The sequence below is a fragment of the Tachyglossus aculeatus genome, chromosome 4 (assembly GCF_015852505.1).
Source record: "Tachyglossus aculeatus isolate mTacAcu1 chromosome 4, mTacAcu1.pri, whole genome shotgun sequence".
Lineage (NCBI taxonomy): Eukaryota > Metazoa > Chordata > Mammalia > Monotremata > Tachyglossidae > Tachyglossus > Tachyglossus aculeatus.
Window position 1 is genome coordinate 107,284,399 of NC_052069.1, and position 26,768 is coordinate 107,311,166.

At 47.3% G+C, this 26,768-nt stretch overlaps 1 protein-coding gene and 1 non-coding gene across 2 annotated transcripts in view; one reads left to right on the top strand and one right to left on the bottom strand.

Annotated features, from left to right (window-relative positions):
• Positions 1-263: 263 nt before the first annotated feature.
• The window catches only part of GPSM1 (G protein signaling modulator 1), a 151,653-nt gene continuing 125,148 nt past the window's right edge, over positions 264-26,768 (top strand). The window contains exon 1 of the mRNA XM_038745804.1: positions 264-406. Coding sequence (XP_038601732.1) covers positions 348-406 — 59 coding nt within the window. The 5' untranslated portion in view covers positions 264-347. The remainder of the gene's footprint in view (positions 407-26,768) is intronic.
• Positions 19,123-19,262, bottom strand: LOC119927837. The gene has a single exon (XR_005450805.1). It is a non-coding gene; the product is annotated as a small nucleolar RNA SNORA7 (small nucleolar RNA).

Genomic DNA, 26,768 nt, shown 5'->3' on the forward strand with positions numbered 1-26,768 from the left:
TGAAATGGAGGGGGGCAGGGGGGGAGCTGAGCCAGAAATGAGCAAAAGCCTTCCTCCCTGCGCCCCCCTGCCCCCCATCCTTCATCCCCTCCCCTGATCTCCCCCCCGACAGTGATAGCCGGGGATGACATCACGCGGGGAGGGAGGAGCGACCTGCTGGAGAGTTTATTTGTCTATACATCACTTCCTAGCCGCTGCCATACCACTACCAGTTCCTTTTCCCCGGGAGGGAACTCCCTCCGGGCCGGCTGTCTTGCCAGGGTGCCTTCTCCTTCCTCCCATCTCGGGTTGATGCCGCCCCTGTGCCGCAGCCTTGGATTTGGAGAGGGGTCGGGGCTCCGGGATTCATGGCTTTCCTCCCCAGTGATGAGCTCCAGAACGCGGCCACCAAGAGACTTTATTCGAGGTAAGAGAGGATGTGCCCGGGGGTGGGGAGGGGGCAGGTCCCTTTCCGACCAGCCCCTCTCCTCCCCCACGGTGTCTGCTGCAGGGGCGTGTTGGCGCCGTGCCCGCTTAACTTTCTTCCCGCTTAAGTTACGCTCCGTTAGCAAAAGGGATCTCGTCTCGGGGTCCCAGACCAGACCGAGCCCCGCTGGTTGGTTTTTTAGTTTCTTTTTTTTTTTTTGTCTCCCAGGAGTTCCGGCACATTTTATCCCGGAGCTTCTCGGAGAAGCAGGAGGAAAGGAAGGCGAAGCTGGGCGCAGCCTTGCGATGCTTTGTGCTCTAAAGAGCTGGAGTTGGGGGACACAATGGGCTTCGGCTGGTTGTGAAGCAGCCGGCTTCTCTCTCCTCTGCGGAGGTGAAATCCCATCCTAAACCGAGTTGGGGGCTTGTCTGTGGGCTCCCGGCCGCCCCATCCTCCTGGGCAGCGCTAGGGAAGGAACTCCACTCAAAAGCCAAAGCTCCTTGGCTGGGACTGGGGGCCGGCCGGGTTTCTGGGTCCCCCCAGGGCAAGGGAGGCTGCCTAGGACGGACAGACTGCCTAGGACGGACCGCCGCCGCTCCACCTCTAGCGGGGAGGTGGCTCGGTGGGAATCCCCCACCGTAAAGTCGATGATCGTCTGCCTTCACTGCGGAATCCTTTGTTAAACCGCTCTTCACACACTCCACCTTACCAGCGGCTCCCCATCCAGCCCACCTTCCCAACAGCCCCCATCTTCCTAACAGCTCCCCATCCACCCCACCTTCCCAAACAGCTCCCCATCCATCCCACCTTCCCAACAGCTCCCCATCCACCCCACCTTCCCAACAGCTCCCCACCTTCTCAACAGCTCGCCATCCACCCCATATTCCCAACAGCTCCCCACCTTCCCAACAGCTCCACATCCATCTCACCTTCCTAGCAGCTCCCCATCCACCCCACCTTCCCAACAGCTCCCCACCTTTCCAATAGCTCCCCATCCACCCCACCTTCCCAACAGCTCCCCACCTTCCCAAGAGCTCTGCATCCATCTCACCTTCCCAACAGCTCCCCATCCACCCCACCTTCCCAACAGCTCCCCACCTTCCCAACAGCTCCTGATGTTCCCAAGAGCTCTCCATCCACCCCACCTTCCCAACAGCTTCCCACCTTCCCAACAGCTCCCCATCCCAACAGCTTCCCACCTTCCCAACAGCTCCCCATCCCAACAGCTTCCCACCTTCCCAACAGCTCCCCATCCATCCCACCTTCTCAACAGCTCCCCATCTACCCCATCTTCCCAACAGTTCCCCATCCACCCCACCTTAATAATAATAATAGTATTTGTTAAGCACTTACTATGTGCCAAGCACTGTTCTAAATGCTGGGGTGAATACAAGCAAATCAGTTTGGATACAGTCTCTGTCCCACGTGGGGCTCACAGCCTAAATCTCCGTTTTACAGATGAGGGAATTGAGGCCCAGAGAAGTGAAGTGACTTGCCCAAGGTCATACAGAAGACAAGTGGCAGATCCACACGGGTTTTAATCCCATGACCTTCTCACTCCCAGGCTTGTGCTCTGGCCACCAAGCCACGCTTCTTCTTCCTAACAGCTCTTCATCCACCCCACCTTCCCAACAGCTTCCCACCTACTCCAGCTTCCCAACATCCACTTCACTTTCCCAACATCCTTAGACCTAACCCACCTGCTCAACAGCCCCTACCCGCCCCACCTTCCCAACATCCGTCCACCTACCCCACCTTCCCTGCCTCTTCTTCCTCAGAGCGAACTCAGGCCTCAGGGGTATTGTCCAAGGATATAGGAGAGGGCACCTGGTTCTTACCTCTAGTTTATTGGAACTGGTGAGCAGTTAAGAGGTCAAAGTGTACAGGGTTTCCAATTAAGACATTGGTGTCCGTCAGCCAACACAATGGGAAATACACCATACTTTTTGGGCCTTACAAGGCTGTGTGTCTGTACCCTGTCATCACCCAAGGGCCCTCCACCTCCCCTCCCGGGTCCCCCAATTTTCCCACAGACAAGTCAATTCAATGATGAGATCCTTCCAATTGTCCTTTCTTTGGTCTGACTTGGAGGCTGAAGTCAGCTGTCTCCTGCACAGGTTTCCCTGAACTTAATTCGCTGACCTACTGTGGCTGCATGAATTGTGTATGTGTGACCTTGGGCAAGTCATTTCACTTCTCGGTGCCTCAGTTACCTCATCTGTAAAATGAGTATTAAGATTGTGAGCTCTGTGCTCAATAAATACGATTGAATGAATTAATGCTTGGGACAGGGACTGTATCCAATCCTATTTGTTTGTATCCACCCCAGCACTTAGTACAGTGTCCGGCATACAGTTAAGTGCTGAACAAATACTACTATTATTATTATTAATAACAATAATAATAATAATAATTACCTGTCCTCTCCTGTTCAGTGTTTTCTGATCTATGACTATGGCTTCATGGGCTGGAGAACCCCCACAGGGAAGAAAGCCAGGATCCTGGGTCTGTTAATGAGAAATCACTTCATGCCTGAGAGGATTTGAACTTCCACACATTGCCAGGAGACTCTCCTAGCAAAGGGCCTCGAGGTGTTAATTAATTATTATGAAAAAAATTGTCATTCATAGGTACATCTCCATAGTCTTCACACCTGTATATCCACAAGCCATGAAACAGCACTTTGAACCACCAGTCTCTAATTCTGTGGAGATTCCACAGGGTCTGCCACAGGGTTTGAGTTGGGTCTTGGGGAGATAACAGATGCCCCGGAGACTTTTTTTTTTTAAATTGGAGTCCCAGTCCCTGATGTCCTCTCTGGGGAACTAAAGTAGGAAACATTCTCTCCATCCTTCCATTCTACCAGCAAAAAAGGCTCCCTGCAATCCAAAACAAATTTATGCCAGATGAAGGGCAAGGGGCAGCAGTTTCATTTTTGGGTCAGAAAACTCATAAGTGGTGGTTGTGGGGTGGTGAATGTGGGCATCTATTTGCAGCATGGCCTAGTGGATAGACCATAGGCCTGGGAGGCAGAAGGACTTGAGTTCTAATCCTGACTCTGCCACTAGTCTGCTACGTGACCTTGACCAACTCACTTCACTTCTCTGAACATCAGTTACCACATCTGTAAATTGGGGATTAAGACTGTGAGCCCCATGTGGGACATGGACTGTGTCCAAACTGATTAGTTTGTGTCCACCCTAATGCTTAGTATGTGCTTGACATATAGTAAGAGCTTAATAAATACCATTAAAAGTGGGGGAGGTGGATATTTTCTTGTGGGCAGACTCCAGGGTCACATTTCATTATTTCTAGAGTTGGGAGAGAGGTGTCTAAATCTAGGAACCAGAAGCCAGATGACTGAAAATCCTCCTTTGGTGTCAAGAAGAAATCTTTGTTGGTAATGTGATGGGTAGATTCTGCAAAGATCCGGCCCCATGAATGAGCTCTGGAGAGGGAGAGTGGGTGAACTCCAAGAGTTAACTTCCTATGGTTTTAGTGGGAATTTAGCTATGGGGAATGACTCATGAATGGAGAGTGATAATGAAAGGCTTTTACCAGGAGAATTTTAACCAGCTGTAGAACCGGACAAAACGAAATAGGTTTAAACCACTGCACGAAAGCATTAGTCCGAGTAGAGAAGAACTTCCTGGCTATCAGAATGATAAACACTGGAGCAGAGAGATTCCTGGATGGTTTCTAAAAAAAAGAAAAATGGCCAAATGACATTCCTGGATGGCTTAAGCTTTCTAGCGCTTGAGGGCCGGAGGCTGGGCCAAATGACTTTTAAAGAGCCCCTCCAGTTCTGATCTCTTATGTTAATGTTATATGATGTATTCTGCCTGGGTGCATGGCTCAGTGTGGCACCTTATAGAACACAGGATGTACCCCAACTTCTTAGGAGGAGACAGTTGCAGACATGGAACAGAATTCAGAGAGATGAACAGCTGCTAGCCCTGTGCTTTCTGCCCTTCATATTAGATTGTAAACTCTTTGAGGGCAGGGTTAGGATCCACCAATTGCATTGTAATCAGTCAATCAATCGATGATAATTATTGAGTGCTTACTCTGTGTAGAGCACTATACTAACCATTTGGGAGAGTACAATACAACAGAGTTAGGAGACGAGTTCCCTGACCTCACGATCTTTCTGTCTAGAGGCACTGTACTCTCCCAAGCACTTGGTGCAGTGCTCCGCAATAAATACCATTGATTGATCATCTGCACCTTCTTTTCTAAGGTATTTGTTAAATGCTTACTATGTACCAGGCATTGTACTAAGCACTGGGGTAGATAGAAGATAATTGGGTTGGACCCAATCCCTGTCCCACATGGAGCTCACCAATCTTAATTCCCATTTTACAGGTGCAGCGCGGCTTAGTGCGTGGCTCAGCAGCAAGAGCACGGGCTTGGGAGTCAGAGGTTATGGGTTCTAATCCTGGCTCTGCCACATGTCTGCTGTGTGACCTTGGGCAAGTCACTTAAGTTCTCTGAGCCTCAGTTACCTCATCTGTAAAATGGGGATTAAGACTGTGAGCTCTATGTGGGACAACCTGATCACCTTGTATTCCCCCCCAGCACTTAGAACAGTGCTTCACACATAGTAAGCCCTTAACAAATGCCATCATTATTATTATTATTAGTGGAAAGAGCCCAGGCTTGGGAGTCAGAGGTTGTGGGTTCTAATTCTGGCTCCACCGCTTATCAGCTGTGTGACTTTGGGCAAGTCACTTAACTTCTCTGTGCCTCAGTTACCTCATCTTTAAAATAGGGATTCAGACTGTGAGCCCCACATGGGACAACTTAATTACTCTGTATCTACCCAGTGCTTAGAACAGTGCGTGGCACATAGTAGGCACTTAACAAATGCCATTATGATTATTATTATTATTAACAGGCCCAGAGAAGTGAAGTGACTTGCTCAAGGTCACACAGCAGACAAGTGGCAGAGCTGCGATTAGAATCCAGATCCTTCTGACCCCCAGGCCTGTGCTCGATCTGATATGCTATACTGCTCCTCTGGTCCACCTTCTTGTCTTCAAATAGTGTAGTGAGGAGCTGCAAAATATTCAGCATAGACAGAAAATCAGGATATTCTTCGATGCAGGCATTGCCAGGGGACCTGGCTGTAAATTCATTGTGGGCAGGAAATGTCCCCGTTTATTGTTGTATTGTACTGTCCCAAACACTTCATTGAGTGTTCTGCACACAGTAGGCACTCAATAAATATGATTAAACGAATGAACCTGGGCCCCTGATTCATGCTGAAAGATCCTAGGAAAATCACTTACCCCCCCCCCCCCCCACCCCCGTCTTTGTTTCCCCATCTGTAAAATGGAGATAAGACTGCTACCTTCCCAAGGTGTGGCGAGAATGAACGAGATGATAAGGGCTTTGAACTTCTTGTATAAAAGACAATGAGAGTATACAAGGGATTTCATGATTATTAAGTGGGAGGGTGTTGTAAGGAGGAGGAATAAGGCCCTGGACTGATATTCAGCTGGTGAGCAGTGGCCAGCACTTTATTGTCTCCAGGCGCCTACAAACTCTGAATGAGAGGGGAGGGTTTTATTCCTAAACTGAAAGTTAGTTCTTAAAGAGCCAGTTCCCTCCATACAGAGCAGAATAATAACAATAATAATAATAATAATAATAATAATAATAATAATAATAACAATAATGGCATTTATTAAGCGCTTAAGAACTTCCACAGAGATAATCCCTTGTTCTTGGAATTTCTCCCTTTATTCACCCTTCCCTCAGACCCACAACACTAATGTACACATTCATAATTTTTTTTTATATTAAGGTTCGTCTCTTCCTCTAAACTGTAAGCTCCTTGTGGGCAGGGAATATGTCTACCAACTGTTATGTTGTACTCTCCCAAACATTTAGTAAGTAATAATAATAATAATAATGGCATTTATTAAGCACTTACTATGTGCAAAGCACTGTTCTAAGTGCTGGGGAGGTTACAAGCTGATAATAATAATAATAATAATAATAATGGCATTAATTAAGCACTTACTATGTGCAAAGCGCTGTTCTAAGTGCCGGGGAGGTTACAAGGTGATCAGATTGTCCCTCGGGGGGTCACAGTCTTAATCCTCATTTTACAGATGAGGGAACTGAGGCACAGAGAAGTTAAGTGACTTGCCCAAAGTCACACAGCTGACAACTGATGGAGCTGGGGTTTGAACCCATAGCCTCTGACTCCAAAGCCCGTGCTCTTTCCAAAGCACTCAATAAATATGATTGATTGATTAATTCCTAATAATTAACTTCTAATTTAAAAACAATGCCTAGAAAATAATTGTAATATTTTATAAGCACTTGCTATTTGGTAAACACTGGGGTAGATCCAATGGAAGAAGGTCCCAGTCCCTGACCCCCATGAGCTCCCAGGATAAGGTGGAGGGAAAATGTGCATTAATCCCCATTTTACAAGTGAGGTAATGGAGACATAGAGCTGTGACTAACCCAAGATCACACAGCAATTAAATGACAGAGCTGTGATTAGAACCCAGGCCTCCTGACTATAAGATCATTTTGTCAGGGAAAATGTCCACCACCTTTGATATACTGTACTCTCCCAACCACTTAATACAGTCCTCTGCACATAGTAAGCACTCAATAAATACAATTGATTAATTGATTGATTGTGCAGGCCCTCCCCTCTAGGACTATTCCAAGTCCCCTACTTCTCCTCTTTGGGTGGAGTTTTATTTTTAATGGTAAGTGCTTACTATGTGCCAGGCACTGTACTAAGCAGTGGGGTAGATATAAAGTAATCTGGTTGGACACAGTCCATGTCTCACATGGGGCTCACAGTCTTAATCCCCATTTTACAGATGAGGCAACTGAGGCACAGAGGAAGTGAAATGAGTTGCCCAAGGTCACACAGCAGCAGTGTCAGAAATGACTTGCCCAAAGTCACAGAGCAGCAGCATCAGAATTAGAAGTCTGGTCTTCTGATCCCCAGACCTGTGCTCTATCCACCAGACCATGCTTCTGATTCATCATAGATTCAGGAGAGAAAAAGTGGCAACACATTTCTCTCTCCCAGACCAATAAACAGGCATTGTCCACTCATGGTTGAGATTAAAAATTGGGAGGAGCAGCCTGAGGGATTCTTGGCAGGGGTGTGTGTGGAGGGGAAGCTGCTCTTGGCCTCTGTTTCCCCACAGGAAAGCTAGGTTGAATGTTTTGGTCAGCGAAAAACCACTCATGTCAGCCATTCAGGTGGAGAAGAATTGACTTGTACCTGCTGCTTTCTGAAGCAAGAAAGCCTAGGGCAAGTGGATAATACACAGTGGAGAGCTAATGTTAGTAACTGTGATATTTGTTAAGTGCTTACTATGTGACAAACACTACCCTAAGCACACGGGTAGATACAGCATAATCACACTGACACAATCTCTATCTCACATAGAGCTCACAGTCAAAGGTGAGGAGAGGACAGGTATTGAATCCTCATTTTACAACTGAGGAAACAGGCATAGAGAAGTAAAGTGATTTGGCCAAGGTCACATGGCTGGCAAAAATCTGAGTCGGGATTAGAAACCCAAGTCTCCTGGCTCCCAGGACCATGTTCTTCCTGCCCCAAGAGCTGGGGTGAGCAGAACAGGTGTGGTGACTTCAGATGGTAACTCGGGGGCAGGGATAGGGCTGGGGACTAGCTGAGCAGAGTTTGGGTTGCTTGGAGAAGCAGCAGGGTTGCCCGTCACGTGGCCTAGGGCAAGTCACTTAACTTCCTTGTTCCTCAGTTTCCTCATCTTTAAACTGGGGATTCAATACCTGTGAGCCCCATGTGGAACAGGGTTTCTGTTATGCTTATTTAATATTTATTCACTCATTCAATTGAATGTATTGCGCACTTACTATGTGCAGAACACTACTAAGCACTTAGGAAATACAACAATAATCTGTGACATTCCCTGCCCACAGCGAGTTCACAGTCCAGACAGGGAGGGACAGACATTGATACAAATAAATGAAATTGCAGACATGTACATAAGTACTTTGGGGCTTGGATGGGGGAAGAGCAAAGGGATAAATAAAATTACAGATATGTATGTAACTGCTTTGGGGCTGGGAGGGGAAGAGCAAAGGGAATGAGTTAGGGTGATGCAGAAGGGAGTGGAAGATGAGCACAGTACAGTGCTCTGCACATAGTAAGCGCTCAATAAATACGATTGATGATTGATGGTGAAAAATGTAGCTTAGTCTGGCAGGACCTCTTGGAGGAGATGTGCGAAGAAAAGTGGATGTCGGATTAGAGGAGGGAGGGCGTTCCAGGCCAGAGACAGGACATGGGCTAGGGGTTGTCAGTGAGATAGGCGAGATTGAGGCACCCTGAGAAGGTTAGCACTAGAGGACAGAAGTGTGCGGGCTGGGTTGTAGAAGGAGAGAAGCGAAGTGAGATAGGAGGGGACAAGGTGATGGAGTGCTTTAAAGCCAATGGAGAGGAGTTTTTGTTTGATATGGAGGTGAGTGGGCAACCACTGGAGTTTTTTGAGGCGTGGGATGACTTATACAGATCATTTTTGTAGGAAAATGATTCGGGCAGACGAGTGAAGTACGGATGGGAGTGGGGAGAGACAGGAAGCTGGGAGGTTAGCAAGGAGGCTGATGCAGTAATCCAAGTGGGAAAAGATTAGTATTAACATGGTAGCAGTCCAAGAGTGGGTATCTGAGGAGAAAGGGCAAATTTTAGGGATGTTGTGAAGGTGGGAAGGTGAAGGTCACCAACAGGATTTGGTGACAGATTGAAAATGTAGTGCCTGGCACATAGTGAGTGCTTAACAAATACTATTATTATTATTATTATTATTATATGGGTTGAATGAAAGAGAGGAGTCAAGAAATATGCCAAGGTTACTGGCTTGTGAGACAGAAAGGATGGTGATGCCTTCTACAATGATGGGAAAGTCGGGGGAGGACAGGGTTTGGGTGGGAAAATAAAGAGCTCGGCTTTGGACATGTTAAGTTTGAGGTGTTGGGAGGACATCCAAGTAGAGATGTCTTGAAGGCAGGAGGAAATGCAAGATTGCAGAGAGGGTGATATCTACTTCAGCACTTAGTATAGTGCTTAAAAAAAACTTTAAAAATACCGCAATTACTATTGTCCAAGAGTGGGTATCTGAGGGGGATTGGAAGGAAAAAGCATAAATTGACCTACTTTCCTCTCCCTGAGGAGCTGAATGTCCCTCAGAATCCATCCCAGTTCCCCTGTGCTCTTTCAGCAGGCTGAGACCTCCCCAGCCCCAATCCCCTGGGGCCCCTGATGCTTTGATTTGCTGCATATTCCTAATTAGCAGTTACATCCAACCAGTCTGTTTTTGCCTTTGCCTGACTGTTGTCTTGTTAATACCGGGTTGGGGCTGGGGGGTGGGGTTGCGGGGGCGGGGGGAAGAGGGGGTTGGACAGATGTTACCACCACACCAGCCAGGACATCTGCCAATGGTACCCAGCACCTCCGACTTGGTCTTTGGGATTCAGATCTAGGGGTCCTGCCGGCTCATCAATCTTCCATCCAGCCTGGACTATGATAGCCCTTGAAAGCTCCTGGGCTCTCTCTGTCTCCGGAACCTTAAATGGGAAATTTAGGAGGGAAAATTCTTCAGATGGCAGGAACAGGACATTCCCAAACTCCCAGGACGGTGGGGCTGATTGCTTTCCATATCATTTGCCAGGCCTAGATGTGAGAGCTGGACTGTGTCCAGAGGGAGGACAAAACAGCCACCAGCCAGCAGCCCCCTCCTATCACTCCAACATTCACTTATTAATGCTTCTCCTCCTAGGCATCCCCCATCCCCCTTCCCTCTCCTATCTCCCATCTCCCTGCCCCCATCACTGTCTGAGAACATAGTTTCTGCCTTGCAGCAAACATATTTGGTCCCATTAGACAGAGAATTGTGGCTAAACTAGGTAAACTGCTGCCTGCTGCTTTCTGACTGATATGTTCCCAGGCTCTTTTTCAAGCTTCAGAGTGTCCACCCTGAAGCTGCTAGGTTGAGTTTTTGGAGACCAAGCAGTTTCCGGGTGGGTGATTCCTGATCGGTCCAGGAATGCCTAGAGATCCTGGCAGCTCACTTTCCTCCTCTGCCTTGCCACCAAGTCCCTTAGATCCTAGGGACTTAATAATTTTAATTGAAGTATTTGTTAAGTGCTCATCAAGTGCCAAACGCTGGGCTAGATGATTAGATAGGATCCAGTCCCTGTACCACACAGAACTCCCAAGTCTAAAGGGGAGGGAGACCAGGTATTGAATCCCCATTTTACAGATGAGGGAGCTGTGGCACAGTTAAGTGAATTGCCCTAGGTCACACAGCAGACAAGTTGGCAGAGCTGGGATTAAAGCCTAGGTCTTCTGGCTCCCAGTCTTGTGCATTTTCCTCTAGGCCACACTACTTCCTGTGAGTTCCTGGGGTCATCCAACCTGGGCTCAGGATGAGGAGACAGGGCCATCATGCTGTCCAAATGTTAATGTCAGGGTTCTGGGACAGGCTGTGAGATGGGATCAGTGGCATTTGTCTCTGCTAATTCTTGATTTATCTACAAGACCTCAACCACCACAAATATGAAGTGGGCATTGGGCATCAGGTTTGTTGGGTTGGGTGAAGCAGCATGGCTTAGTGGCAAGAGCCCGGGCTTGGGAGTCAGAGGTCGTGGGTTCTAATCCCAGCTCTACCACTTGTCAGCTGTGTGACTTCTGACAAGTCACTTAACTTCTCTATGCCTCAGTTACCTCATCTGTAAAATTGGGATTAAGACTGTGAGCCTCACCTGGGGCAACCTGATAACCTTGTATTTCCCCCAGCACTTAGAACAGCGCTCGGCACATAGTAAGCGCTTAACAAAAACCAACATTATTAATATTATTATTTTTGGGTGTGGAAAATACGGATAACACTGATATTTCTCCTGCAAAGTTAAATTATGAAAGTCGCCACTTTCAGACCCAATAAGGGTCCAACGAACCTAGCAGGAAGGAAAGTGCCAAGAGATTGTGTGTACACCTGGGGAGAGGGTGATAAAAGAGCAAACTAGACTGTGGGGCCACACCTACACCCACACATACCATGGCACAGTCGAGATTTGGGAGGGAGACAGCAAGAGCCAGGCCTAAAAGAGGAAACACCACGAAGCTCTCTATTCTGCCTGGGGCTTGGATGGACTGAAGTCCTTTGAAAGGGAAAAATGAGGTAAAATAGTCAACAGCCATGCTGCTAGAGAAATAGCATGGTATAGTAGAAAGAGCACAGGACTGGAAGTCAAAGGACCTGGGTTCTCATCCTGTCTCCTCCAGTTGCCTCCTGCGTGACCTTGGGCACGTCTTCTATGCCTCAGTTTCCTCATTTGTAAAATGGGGATTCAATACTTGTCCTTCCTCCTCCTTAGACTGTGAGCCCCATGTGGGACAGGGACTGTGTCTGAACTCATTAACTTATATCTACTCCCGCAAAGCTTGCTGTGGGCAGGAAATGTGTCTGTTTATTGTTATACTGTACTCTCCCAAGTGTTTAGTACTTTGCTTTGCACACAATAAGCACTCAATAAATATGATTGAATGAATGAAAGAATGAGCATTTAGGACAGTGTTTGACACATAGTAAACACTTAACAAATACCATCATCACCAACAACCAATCAGAGGAAAGAGGGCGGGTGGTCCCCAGCTAAATTTGAGAGGAGATTAGTCATTGAGGGGGATGCTTTTGGGTTGGTCATTAAATGAGTATAATTGCCATGGAGGGAAGAGGCTGGGGAAGGCCGCCTTGGAGAAATGGATGATTATCCTGCTTGATTTGACCACCTTTGGAGAGTTCTGGAAAGAAAGCTGTGATTTCAAAGCCTCTTCAGTCTCCCTATTTTAATCATACATAATCCTTCTTGTGGAGCTGGGTATTTCTGTCTTGAGAAAATGGGGAAGATGCAGAGAAGGTGTCCTGAAAAATCATATTCTCCCTATATTCTCTGTCATTTGTCTTGCTGCCCGGAAGGGTGGGTCAAGTCTGGCTGCGGAGCTGAGAACATGCTTTTCTCCAGATCAGGCTTAAGGAGTTCTGACCCAGCTCAAATTCTGAATAAATTGGAATAAAAACTGTGCCTATCTCAGCAATTGTGAGGCCCAGACTAGTCCCTGACTCCAGTGTGATGGGGTTTGATGATGGGGTTTCACGAGGTCTTCTGGAGTAATTATACTGGGGTCCCCTGTTGAATTGTTGCATTGTACAAGCAATAGCATGGCAATAACCTAGAATGGGAAGCAGCATGGCATAGTAGCTACAGCTGGAGCCTGGGAGTCAGAAGTTCATGAGTTCTAATTCCAGTTCCGCCACATCTGCTATGTGGCCTTGGGCAAGTCATTTCATTTCTCTGTGCCTCAGTTATCTCATCTGTAAAATGGGGTTTAAGTCTATGAGCCCCATTCGGGACGGGGACTGTGTCCAACCCGATTTCCTTTGATCCACCTCAGCGCTTAGTACAGAGCCTGGCACATGGTAAGTGCTTAACAAATACCAGAATTATTACTATTATTATCACTTTCCCAAGCACTTAGTATAGTGTTCTGATGCCACTGATTGATTGATCGGGTGGAGATCTCACAAATTCATAGTGTCCCTGGGGCCACTGAGATCTGTAGGCCCAGAAGATGGTCGCAAGCTTCCTCTTCCATGAGATTGCATGGGGTACCCCCTCACCCCCACTCCAAGTCACTATGGAACCCATGGACTGTGATCTCACCAGGCCCACCCTGCTAGTTGAGAAACCAGAGCTGCCTGCTGTGGGTGTGGCACAGGCGACCCACATTTCCCTGGGCAGGGCCAAACCTGAGCCTCTGTGAGACTGAACCTCCATGGGGTTACTGGGGAGGGCAACCCATACCAGTAGAAACTTAAGAGGCCCCACCATCCTACAACCACCTACAGCGTGAACTGCTAGGGAGAAAGTGTGGAGAAGGTGGTGCCCAGAGATGGGTTGGACTATCAACCCTCTTTGTTTAGCTTTTCCCTGAGAAACTTAGGTTTGAATGGCCAATGTGGGTACCTTCTCCAAACCCACCCAGGCGGAGCAACTAGAACTAGAATGGAGGAGGGTGTTTGCAGCTGGCAGAGCAGAAGGGAAGGTCGAGGGAATTTCCTCATACTCCCAAGCTTCAGTGGCCCAGAGGGTTGGCAGGGAACTAGCCCACTTCTCTCCGCCTCAGAGGGGTCCTTGTCAGGGATTTCAGTTACCCAGTTTGAACATTGGAGGCTTCAGTCAACTGACTGAAATTATCCGATTTGAGTTCTAAAACCGAACCCATGTGTGGGAACAATGTCTAGCCCTGCAACTGGGGCAGAGATGACAGCTAAAGAAGCCCAATTCAGCCCATTTCTCTTCCTCAACAATGTGCATCTGTCGGTCATGCATTGTTTAGAAGCTATGGAGACCTGCCCTGGATGGATTGACGTTTCATCCTTTATATCTTGGTTGTTATCCATTTTGGCCACCTTTCAGGCTAGATGTAAGAAGCCGGAATTCAACAAAAGCATCTTTTTCTCCTCTGGAAATCCCCACACCCTCTTTTCCAATCCATGCACATCAGAAAGGGTTGTATTTGCAAGTGGGTGTGTTAGCCTTGCAGCCTCATCCTCATCAATGGCAACAGCAAATGTTAATGAAGACCAAGGAGGACCCCGCAGAGTCTGGCATGGTTTGATTGAGTCCAGCAAAGTCGGACAGACCCCTGCAGAGCCCAGCAGGGCCTGATAGAAGCCAACAGAGCCTGGCAAAGTCCAGAAGAACCTAGCGATTCCTGAGAGAGCCCAGCGCAGCCTGACAGAGTCTGACTGATAGAGTTCAGCAGAGTCCAGCAGAGTCCAGCAGAGTCTTGCAGAGCCCGGAAGATCCTGGCAGACCACCTCAAAGCCTGGCAAAGTCTGACAGGCTATGACAGAGTCTAGCAAGGCCTGGCAGAGCCCAACAGAGTCCAGCAGAGTCCAGCAGAGCCAGACAGCCGTGCAGAGCCCGACAGACCCTGGTAGCCTCCAACAGAGCCTAGAAGAATCCAGCAGAATCCAGCAGAGTCTGGCAGAGTACAACAGAGTCCAGCAGAGCCCAGCAGAGCCTGACAGGGCCTGGAAGAGCATGGTAGAGGCTGGCAGAGCCCATTAGACCATGGCAGACCATAACAAAGCCTGGCAGAGCCTGGCAGGATACGACAGAGTGCAGCAGAGCCCGACAGAGTCCAGCAGAGTCCAACAGAGCCTGGCAGGGTACAACAGAGTCCAGCAGAGCCCGGTAGACCTGAACAGAGCTTGGCAGGGTATGGCAGAGTCTAGCAGAACCTGACAGGACACAACAGAGTCCAGCAGAGCCCTGCAGAGTCCACGGAGCCTGGTAGACCCCAACGGAGCCTGGTAGGGTATAGCAGGGTCTAGCAGAGCCTGGCAGGGAAGAACAGAGTCCGGCAGAGTCCAACAGGGCCCAGCAGAGCCCGACAGAGTCCACAGAACCGTTCCGAGCTATGCAAGCTCCGCAATCTCTGTCATCTCCCCTCCTTGCAGAGAGAAGAATGTCAGCATCGAGTTGTTGCCTGAACTTCCCTCCTCCAAGGACTATTTTCCCTCAGGACCTGGGCTTTGCAACTGCCAGGCACAGTCGGGATGTCAACCGGCAGTATTCTGCTCTTGGAAAGGTTAGGAAAAGGGCAGGAGACATCGTCTGGTCCCCCTATATCCCTGTCTGGTGACCAGCTCACTGGTCCTGGTGCTTGTTATAACGTGGGCAGGGGTGGGAGGGGTGGAGAAGAGCAATGCAGACTTTTGGTAGTATTAATAATTCATATAGCACTGCCATCCAGGGATCACTTCGTTGGTTCTCAGTGTTTTTTATTTCCTTCCAAAATACCTCATACACAAAATAAATACACATTTTCCCTTTTCTTGAGGCTATGCAGACTCAGGGAATTACAATCCAAAAGAGAAACATGGTGATTCTTATCACTGGACAAAATCAGAAGAAACAGCTGCTCTTTCATCTTTTTTCCCCTTTACTCCATTTCCCAACCACAGTCTCTTTGGGCACATAGGAGAAAAAGTGTGGCCTAGGGGAGAAGCAGCATGGCCTAGGGAATAGAGCACGGGACTGGGAGTTTAAGGGACCTGGGTTCTAATAATAATAATAATGGTATTTTTTAAGTGCTTACTATGTGCAAGCACTGTTCTAAGCACTGTTCTAATCCCAGCTCTGCCACTTGTCTCCTATGTGACCTGGGGCAAGTCATTTCATTTCTCTGTGCCTCAGTTACCTCATCTGTAAAATGGGGATTAAGACCTTGAGCCCTGGGTGGGACATGGACTGTGTCCAATCTGATGACCTTTACCCCAGTGCTTAGAACAATCCCTGGCCAAGAGTAAGCACTTAACAAATACCATAAAAAGTCTTCTCTTCCCAAAGTGTCATGTCCACAGCAGAGTTATCACTGAAAGGCTAGGGAAGAGAAGCATCAATATTCCTATTTAACAGATAAGGACACTAGAGAGAGGATAAATAACTCATCTAAGGTCAACCAGCCAACTTAATACTAATTGTAGTATTTATTAAGTGCTCACTATGTGCCAGGCACTGCACTAAGCACTGGGAAAGATACGAGCAAATCAGGTTGGACACAGTCCCTGTCTCACAGGGGCTCACAATCTTCATCTTCATTTTACAGATAAGGGAACTGAGGCACAGGGAAGTGAAGTGATTTGCCCAAGGTCACAGAGCAGACAGGTGGCAGAGTCAGGATTAGAAGCCAGGTCCTTCTGACTTCCAGGTGTGTGCTCTATCCACTAGGCCACGCTGCTTCTCTGTAACTGTAACCTCTTCATTCTAGTTCAGGACTTATGTAATGATACGACTGCAAAAGGTTTGAACGGGTGAGAAACATCAGTGCTGGGCTCGCTCCATTTCCCCAGCTAGGCCAAGGTCCAAGTGACTTGGATGAGCAGGTGGGCCCCAGGAAAGGTGGGCCCCTGCAATAGCCCTGCCACTGGAGATAGAACACTAAATTTGTTCATCCCACTTTCTAGGGGTAATGAGAGTGGCTGGGAAACAGGTTTGGTTAAGCACTGTGGGCTGAGCAGTTTTTGGTACTGCTTTGCAAGTCTTGACTCTAAGGCTTCTCGTTCTCCTATCCACCTTCCACACACTTTGGAGATGGAGAGAAATGAGTCTTCCTTCCCCTTCCTAGTAGAGATAGGCAGAGTCATTTTGCCAAAAATTCAGGGATTTGCCGTTAGTCAAGCTATCAATCAATCAATCGTATTTATTGAGCACCTACTGTTTGCAGAGCACTGTACTAAGCACTTGGGAGAGTACAATACATCAGAATTGGTAGACACACTCCCTGCCCACAATGAGCTCACAATCTAGAGGGGGAGACAGACATTAATATAAATAAATAAATTATGGATATGTACATAAGTGTGAGGAACCAAGGGAAGAGTGAATAAAGAGAGCAAATTAGGGTGACACAGAAGGGAATGGGAAAAAAAGAAATGACGGCTTAGTCAGGGAAGGCCTCTTGAAAGAGCTGTGCCTTCAAATAAGTCTCTGAAGCTGGAAAAAATACTGTTGGATATGAAGAGGGAGGACCATTCCAGGCTATAGACGGGATGTGGATGAGAGGTAAGTGGCAAGATAAATGAGATTGAGATACAGTGTGTACGTTAGCATTAGAGGAGTAAAGTGTGGGGGCTGGTCATAGTAGGAGAGCAGTGAGGTGAGGTAGGAGGGGACAAGGTGATTGAGTGTTTTAAAGCCAAAGGTAAGGAGTTTCTGTTTGATGTGGAACTGGATGGGCAACAGCTGGAGGTGAATGGGGAAACGTGGACTGAATGTTTTTGTAGAAAAATGATCCAGACAGCAGAATGAAGTGTGGATTGGAATGGGGAAAGACAGGTGGCAGAGAGGTCAGCAAGGAGGCTGATACAGTAATCAAAGTGGTATAGGATTAGGGCTGGGATTAACATGGCAGCAGTTTGGGTGGAGAGGGAAGGGTGGATTTTAGTGATGTTGTGAAAGTTGAACCAACACAATTTAGTGATAGATTGAATATGTGGGTTGAATGAGAGAGAAGAGTCAAGGACAACGACAAAGTTACTGGCTTGAGAGACAGGAAGGGTGGTGGTGCTGTCTGCAGTGATGGGAACATCACGGGGAGGACAGGGTTTGGGTGGGAAGATATGGACTTCTGTTTGGGACATAGTTAGAGGTGTAGGCAGGACATCCAAGTAGAGATGTCTTGAAGGCAGGAGGAAATGTGAAAGTGTAAAGAGAGGTCAGAGCTACAGATGTAGATTTAGGAATCATCCGCATAGAGGTGGCAGTTGAAGCCTTGGGAGCGAATTAGTTTATTCAATCACATTTATTGAGCACTTACTATGTGCAAAGTTCTCCAAGGGAGCACGTGTAGAGAGAGAATAGAAGTGAACCAAAAACTGAGCTTTGAGGGACTCCTACAGTTAAGGACTCTGCCTCGATTGGAGACATGGTCCTTTAAGGCTTCTCTACAACTCTCTGAGCTACTGGCCTAGAGGAGCCAGTACCTTAGAGACTAAGCTCACTGTGGTCAGGAAATGTGTCTTTTTATTGTGATACTCTACTTTCCCAAGCGTTTAGTATGGTGCTCTGCACACAGTAAGTGCTCAATAAATATGATTGACTGACTGACAGGAGAGCTCCCTCCCAACTTCTGCCCCATTGACAGGGAGATACTGGCACTCAGTCTAGGTTAAAATCAAGCCCCAGGATGGGTAGGAACCAGTCAATCAAACAGTGGTATTTATTGAGCAATTACTGTGTGCAAAGAAGCAGCATGGCTCAGTGGAAAGACCCCAGGCTTGGGAGTCAGAGGTCATGGGTTCAAATCCCGGCTCTGCGGCTTGTCAGCTGTGGGACTTTGGGCAAGTCACTTAACTTCTCTCTGCCTCAGTTACCTCATCTGTAAAATGGGGATTAAGACTGTGAGCCACACGTGGGAAAACCTGATCACCTTGTATCCCCCCAGTGCTTAGAACAGTGCTTCGCACATAGTAAAGTGCTTTACAAATACCAGCATAATAATTATTATTATTATTACTAAGTGCTGGTGTACACACAAGATAATCAGATCCCACAGGGGGCTTATAGTCTAAGTAGAAGAGAGAACAGATATTGAATCTTTGTTTTGCAGATGAGAAAACTGAGTCACATTAAAGTTAAGTAACTTGTCCAAGGTCACACAGTAAATATGGGGCAGATCTGGGATTCATTCATACAATAGTATTTATTGAGCGTTTACTGTGTGCAGAGCACTGTACTAAGCACTTGGGAAGTACAAGTTGGGATAAGAACCTAGGTCCTCTTACTTTTAGGCCTGTGCTCTTTCCACTAGGTTGTGATTATTGTTATGAGAATCCCAGAGCCATCTTGAGGCTCCCTGACTTCACACAGGGGAATGATAAATAGTCTTGTCTCATCTTATACTGTTGAGTCATCTCTGACCCATAGCGACCCCAAGGACACATCTCTCCCAGAACGCCCCACCCCTGTCTGCAATCGTTCTGGTAGTGAAAACTCCATAGAGTTTTCTTGATAAAAATATGGAATTGATTTACCACTGCCTTCTTCCACACAGTAAACTTGAGTCTCCGCCCTCAACTCTCTCCCATGCTGCTGCTGCACAGCACAGGTGAGTTTTGACTTGTAGCAGAATGCCTTCCACTCGCTAGCCACTGCCCAAGCTAGAAATGGAATGGCTATGCCTCTGCTTGACTCTCCCTCCCATAGCCGAGACTGGTAGAGCACTGGAAACTCTCCAGGTGCTGTCCTGAGATTGGTCTAAATACTCTAGGACCAATGGATGTCTATTCTCTTAAAGGTCTTTGGCAGCGGGAATACCCGCACCTGTTTTGTTCCCTTATTCTAGTTAGTGTTTAGTCTTTCTGAAAGCCAGGAAGCTCTTCCTAATAAGTAGCTTAGTTCTCCTGTTGCAGTTTGCACTTGTTTTGTCATCAGGGGTGAGAGGCTGAAGAGTGAATGTGCATGATCCCTGCCATTTACAGAAGGATTTGGGTTCTAATCCTGGGTCCTCCACATGTCTGCTGTGTGACCTTGGGCAAGACACTTCACTTCTCTGTGCCTCCATTTCATCATCTGTAAAATGAGGATGAACACTGAGAGGACACAGTGTTTATTGTGTCTATTGGGACACTGACTGTGTCTAACCTGATTAGCTTGTATCTACCCCAGCGCTTAGAACAGTGCCTGGCATGCAGTAAGCGCTTAACAAATACCATAAAAAATTACAGTCCCTCTAAACTTTAAGCTCATTATGGGTGCTTAATAGAGGGTTCTGCACATAATAAGTGCTCAGTAAATACCACTGACTGATTTACAAGACTAGGTCTCTCATGAGGAATTTATTCTCCTAATGGAGTGACATTAGCAGCAATTGCCAGACATGAATAGGATGTGACTCAAGAGTGCAGAGCCAGAAGAAAATCTGTCTGGGAGGGACAGCACACACAGGGTTACTGAAATGTAGGATCACATAAGGAAGGAAGGAAGGAAAGAGTGAATGATCATTTGTTGAACACTTTCTAGCTGTTTTCCATGTCACAGTAGAAGAGCAAATCGCTAGGTGAGAGAAAGATAAAGGTGGGGAGGTCATTTTAAACGGGGGCCTTACCCCTAATCCCCAGTTACCACAAGTTCTAGTCTACTATATTGTACTCTCAGGTGCTAAATACAGTGTTATGCAGAGAATAAGCACTCAATAAAAATGGTTGATGGATTGTTTGTCTCTGGAACCAAGTATCTTTCCCTGTATTGCCCGGCCTCCTCTCCAGACCAAAACCCAGAATCTGATCATTGCTGGCCCTTTTCTTAAAGACAAAGAACCACTAATGCACATGTCATTGATCTGAAGCAGGGTGACCTAGTGGAAAGAGCACAGTCCTGGGAGTCAGTGGGCATCAGTTCTAATTCCAGCTCTGCCACTTGCCCGCTGTGTGACCTTGGGGAAGTCACTTAACTTCTCTGGGTCACATCTGGGTCATCATCTGCAAAATGGGGATTAATTAATTAATTCATTCAATCATATTTATTGAGTGCTTGCTGTGTGCAGAGCACTGTACTAAGCTCTTGGGAAGTACAAGTTGGCAACATATGGAGATGGTCCCTACCCAACAACGGGCTCATTAATTCAATCATATTTATTAAGCACTTACTATGTGCAGAGCACTGTACTAAGCACTTGGGAAAGTAAAACGCAGCAGTAGAGAGTGACAATCCCTGCCCACAATGAGCTCACAGTCTAGAGGAGAGGAGGCAGACATCCCTACAAATAAACAGACATCAATATAAATAAGATTACAGATATATACATAAGTGCTGTGGGGCGGTGGGGAGGAGAAAAGAGAGCAAATCAGGGTGATGCAGAAGGGAGTGGGAGATGAGGAAAAGTGGAACTTAGTCTGGAAAGGCCTCTTGGAGGAGATGTGCCTTCAGTAAGGCTTTGAAGGGCGGGGAGAGTAATTGTCAGGCGGATTTGAGGAGGAGGGTGCTCCAGGCCAGAGTTAGGATGTGGGGCAGGGGTCGGTGGTGAAACAGGTGAGATCGAGGCACAGTGAGAAGGTTACCACCAGATGTTCTCCTTCCTACTTAGACTGTGAGCCTATGTGATACCTGATTATTTTGAATCTGCCCTAATGCTTAGTGCAGTGCTTGACAGAGTAAGTGCTTGCAGTGTGACCTTGGGCAAGTCACTTCACTTCTCTGGGCCTCAGTTCCCTCATTTGTAAAATGGGGATTGAGACTGAGCTCCACATGGGACAGGAACTGTGTCCAACTCAATTTGCTTGTATCCACCCCAGTGCTTAGTACAGTGCCTGGTACATAGTAAGCACTTAACAAATACCAACATCTACTCCAATGCTTAGAACAGTGCTTGGTACATTGGAAGTGTTTAACACATACAATAAAACAAACAATAAGCCAAAGAGCCCCAAGCCTGCCACATGAACAGAGAGAAAAAAGAGGGCCAGAATGTAGGGCTCTAACAGCACAGGTCTTAGAGCTGAACATTCCCTTCCCCTATTCAGTCAATAATAATAATAATAATTATGGCATTTGTTAAGCACTTACTATGTGCAAAGCACTGTTCTAAGCGCTGGAGGGGGATACAAGGTGCTCAGGTTGCCCCACATGGGACTCACAGTCTTGATTCCCATTTTACAGATGAGGTAACTGAGGTGCAGAGAAGTTAAGTGACTTGCCCTAGGTTGCACAGCTGACAATTGGTGGAGCCAGGATTTGAACCCATGATCTCTGACTCCCAAGCCCGTGCTCTTTCCACTGAGCCACGCTGCTTCTCTGTCAATCTGTCTGTGGCATTTACTGACAGCTTACTCTGTGCAGAGCACTGTACTGTGTGATTTGGAGAATACAATACAGCAGAGTTGGTAGATATATTCCCTGCCCACATCGAGTTTACAGTCTAGAGGGGGAGATGCCAGAGCTCTGCAAAGCTCTGAGTTTTCACTGACTGCTTGCAAGGCGACACTGAGCTCACTGTGGACAGGGAATGTGTCTGCTTATTGCTATATTGTACTCTCCCAAGCGCTTAGTACGATGCTTGGCTCATAGTAAGTGCTCAATAAATATGGTTGAATGAATGAATGAATGACATTTGGACAACATTTTCAGTGAAAGCTGCCAAAGGTTGACACGATTTAGCACTGGAAAAAGAGAAAAAGGAGACTTCAAAAGCCTCTGACTCTGAAGAGGTAGCCAAATGAACCAGAATCCAGTTTGTGGGTGGCAGCAGCCCAGAGCAGCAGTGGCAAGCGTAGACTTTGCCTGAATCGCTCTTTCACTACAACTTTCTCTAAGGAACCACTGCCCGCCTACTCTGGTGTCACCCAGGATCAGCTCCCATCTCTCTCCCAGTTTCCCAAGGCTCCAGCAACTATTCTCTTTAGTAGAGATTTGGCAATGAGTGGCCGCTGACTCACCTCGGGTGAGAACAAATGAAAGACAGAAAAGCGGAAAAGAAGGCTGATGCCAGTCATTTGGCAACCCAGGCTGGAATCCTGCCCACTCCTTAAATCCCGATTTAGTCTATACCCAGCTCAGCTAAGCCCGCACAGCCAAGGCTTCCTAGCCTGGCCCACGTTGGGTCAGGCAGGCAGGGACCCCAAGCCTAACTCGTGTGAGAAATTGGTGCACCTGCCTGAAGGATTCATGATTGAACAATTATCTCTGGGGGTTGTTGGGATGTGTAATCCTAGTAGCCCTTGGGAATGACCATTGCATGTACGAATGCACTGCACCGACTCAACAAAGTAAACTTGTTGAAGGGAGGGAATGTATCTACCAATTTATTTATATTAATGACTATCTCCTCCTCTAGACTGTAAACTCGTTGTGGGCAGGGGATGTATCTGTTACATTGTTATATTATACTCTCCCAAGTGCTTAGTACGGTGCTCTGCACACAGTAAGTATTAAATAAATACGATTGACTGACCAAGTGTTTAGTACAGTGCTCTGCACAGAGTAAGTACTCAATAAATACGATTGATTGATAGATTGAAGAGAGCGTCTCAGCCACACCCATCCACCTTGGTCCTCACTGACCTTAAAGGGGGAAGGCTGAAGGAAGCCAGACCCATCCCAAACCCAGGCTTGGCCCAGCCCAGCTCAGACCATAGGCTGAGAACCTATTACCTATAGGCCAGCCAACTCTCCGGAGGAGTCTGCAATGTCCAGCGGATAGTCTTTGTCTGCAAGGCCACATAAGGAGTCCCTCACCACCAATAGTCAGTTCTAATTTAAGGGGCGTGGAAAAGGTCATCCCCAAGGAAGGTTGCCAACCACCCATAAATTCATGCAGCTGTTCCCTCTGCAGGCTAATGCCCACAATCAATCATATTTATTGGGCACTTATTAGGTACAGAGCACTGTACTAAGTCTTTGGGAGAGACTGTGAGCCCACTGTTGGGTAGGGACTGTTTCTATATGTTGCCAACTTGTACTTCCCAAGCGCTTAGTACAGTGCTCTGCACACAGTAAGCGCTCAATAAATACGATTGAATGAATGAATGGAGTTAGCAGACACATGCCCTGCCCTTACAGTGGAAAGAGCACAGGCTTGGGAGTCAGAGGTCATGGGTTCTAATCCTGGCTCCGCCATTCTTCAGCTGCGTGACTTTGAGCAAGCCACTTAACTTCTCTGTGCCTCAGTTACCTCATCTGTAAAATGGGGATTAAAACTGTGAGCACCACATGGGAAAACCTGATACCTTGTATCTACCCCAGTGCTTAGAACAGTGCTTGGCACATAGTAAGTGCTTAACAAATACCATCATCATCATTATTATAATGAGCTTACAGTCTAGAGAGGAAGACAGACATTAACACTATTGTGGCAGGGGCAGCAAGGTTGCTAACAGTCTGGAAAAAAAGAGTCAAAATTGGTCATATCCATAGAGCCCATAAAAATATTTCCATATCCGTTAATGTCAGCAGACTTTAGTGAGCCGCTGCTCCAGCACTTTCATGGGCAGCTATGGTGGGCCCAGCTGTTTCTGCCCTTTTGACAACAACTGAGGAGGGCACAGCTGCATGAACTTGTGGACAGTTGGCAACTCTGCCCCCAAGCTCACTTTATTTGCGAACTTTCTGCTCTCTTTCCCTCCGACACCCCAATTTTGCTCTCTGCTCCTGTGAAAAGAGCCCCTTGCTGTCAAATTTCTTGCCTCCATCCTGTTGCACATAATAATTGTGGTATTTGTTAAGTGATTACTATGAGCAAGGCACTGTACTAAGCAGTGGGGTGGACAAAAGCAAATCAGGTTGGACACAATCCCACATGGAACTCACAGTCTCAATCCCCATTTTACAGATGAGGTAAGTGAGGCACAGAGAAGTGAAATGACTTGCCCAACGTCACACAGCAGACAAGCAGCAGATCTCTCAGGCCTGTGCTCTATCCACTAGGGCACACACTTTCCTTCACTGGTTGGGATTATTTCCCCAACTCCACTTTGCCTAATCCCATCCCTTCCCTCCTTCAAAGCCCTTCTAAAAAACGTTTCCTCACTGAGGAGTCAGTTCTGATTAATATCCCACATTCTTAGGCATGCCATCCCAACTGTTATCAATTTATTCATTAATTTGGGTTTATTATTCATACCTAATCTCACTCTCTTTTTAACTATAGTGTTACACCAGTTTCAAATTCCTTGTCTTCCCTATTAGACCGCAAGTTACCTGAGAGCGAGGATCATTTCTTTTATTTCTCCCCTAAGCGCTCCCCACATAGCAAGCCTCAGCCCATACCACTGATAATAATGCCATGGGATTTGCTCTTAGCCTCCTCCTAGGATTTGGAACAGAAAGTCCAAGGCAAAGGGAGCCGAAGGTTGCCCCAAGCTGAGTCCCTTTCAGAGGGAATGTGGGGAGGCAGTATGGTCAGGTGGAGAGAGCATGGTACTGGGAGTCAGCAGAACTAGATTCCAATCCCAGCTCTGCCACTTGCCTGCTGTGTGACCTTAGGCAAGTCATTTAACTTCCCAGTGCTTCAGTTACCTCTCCATAAAATGGGGATTAAATCCTCCCTCTGGATTAAGCTGTGAGCCCCATGTGAGACAGGGATGTAGCCACACTGATTATCTTGTTCCTTCTCCAGAACTTAGTACAATGCCTGGCACAAATTAAGTCCATAACAAGTGAGAATAATGCCTAGCACATAGCAAGCGCTTAACAAATACCCCAAATATTGTTTTGAAACAGGGTGGGGCGGGGGGGGGGGGGGGGGGGGATCCTGAGCACCCTAGGAACAGAAGCCAGTTTTGGCCAAACCCACTGCTTCCCCAGACATATGGTCAAGCTTCGGGGCTCCAATCCACAACTCACTTGTTAAGACGAGTGTACTAAGCGGGCGATGGGCTATAACACCACATCCTGCATCCTGTGATCTGGCAGCCCAGTCTGCCCAGGAGATCCAGCGGAGCTATCCTGGTCCTGGATCTGCCAATAAGAAAAGAGGCCATTGTCTGTTGGAACACTTCCCCTTTGAGAACCGCTGGCCATCACCAATTAATCCCCTCTTCCCAGCCAAAGCCATTTCTCCACTTGGGCCCGTTTCAGCCCATAGTGTTTGCCTTTGGGAGTCCCTGTCTTCTTCATCGAGAGCTAAGCCGAGCCAGCTGGAGCCTTGCCTGCGGTATTTTAAATCTTCACAGCTTTAACGGAATCCTGGAGCCGGAAGAGACTTCCATGGGGCCACCTTGGTTAATTCCACTATCCCCACCTAACCCTGCCCTGTTCTTTAGTGGACTCAAGGAAGGAAAGCCCTCAGACCCCCACAATCACCCTCAGCCCCCTGCTATCACACGACCCAGTGCCCTCACTGGGTTAAACTGAGCGGGGTTTTTTTAAGGTTTTAAGGGTTCTCTTGTACTTGGGGGCCTTACTCCCCACCATTTTATATGGTCAGGACATCTAAATACATCTCTGAAAATGCAAGTCAGAGAAAGAGAAAGGGGTTGGCACTGTGGCAGCTCAGGATGAAATTCTGCCCCTTCTGGACTGGGCTAATGACCCAAGTTGGAAACCCATCCCTCCCAGGCTGGAATTCAGCTGATCCTTAACTGAGGTATAGCATCAGTCAAGCCCCTTTCTGACAAAGGCTGGGAATGGACTCTGAAGAACTCCATCCAGCTTAAAGGACAGGAAGAGGGAAAAACAAGAGGGAATTCTTATAGATTCGGTCAATACGTTCCCCAATTCTGAGGAAAATGAGGTGTGTGAGGGCTGAAGATGGGGAAAGGGAAAGGGGAGCTTTCTTCTGGAAAGCAGCATGGCCTAGTGGCAAGAGTCTAGGAGTCTACAGGTCTAGGAGTCAAAAGGACTTGGGTTCTAATCTCTGCTCTATGTTGTACGACCTTGGCCAAGTCACTTCACTTCTCTGTGCCTCAGTTACCTCATCTGTAAAATAGAGATTAAAACTGTGAGCCCCACCTGGGACAGGAACTGTGCCTAACAAGATTAGCTTGTATCTACTCCAGTGCTTAGTAGTCTCTGTCACTTAGTTATTTTTTATATTAATGCCTGTCTCCCCCTCTAGATTGTGAGCTCACTGTGGGCAGGGAATGGGTCTGTTTGTTGTTGTACTCTCCTAAGTGCTTAGTGCAGTGCTTTGCACATAGTAAGTGCTCAATGAATATGATTGAATGAATAATTGCATAACAAATACCATAAAAAAGAAAAATAGCACCTAAAAATATCCAGGACACAATGCTCCCTAAATACCAGTCTGGCATCATGGCCTGCTCAAATG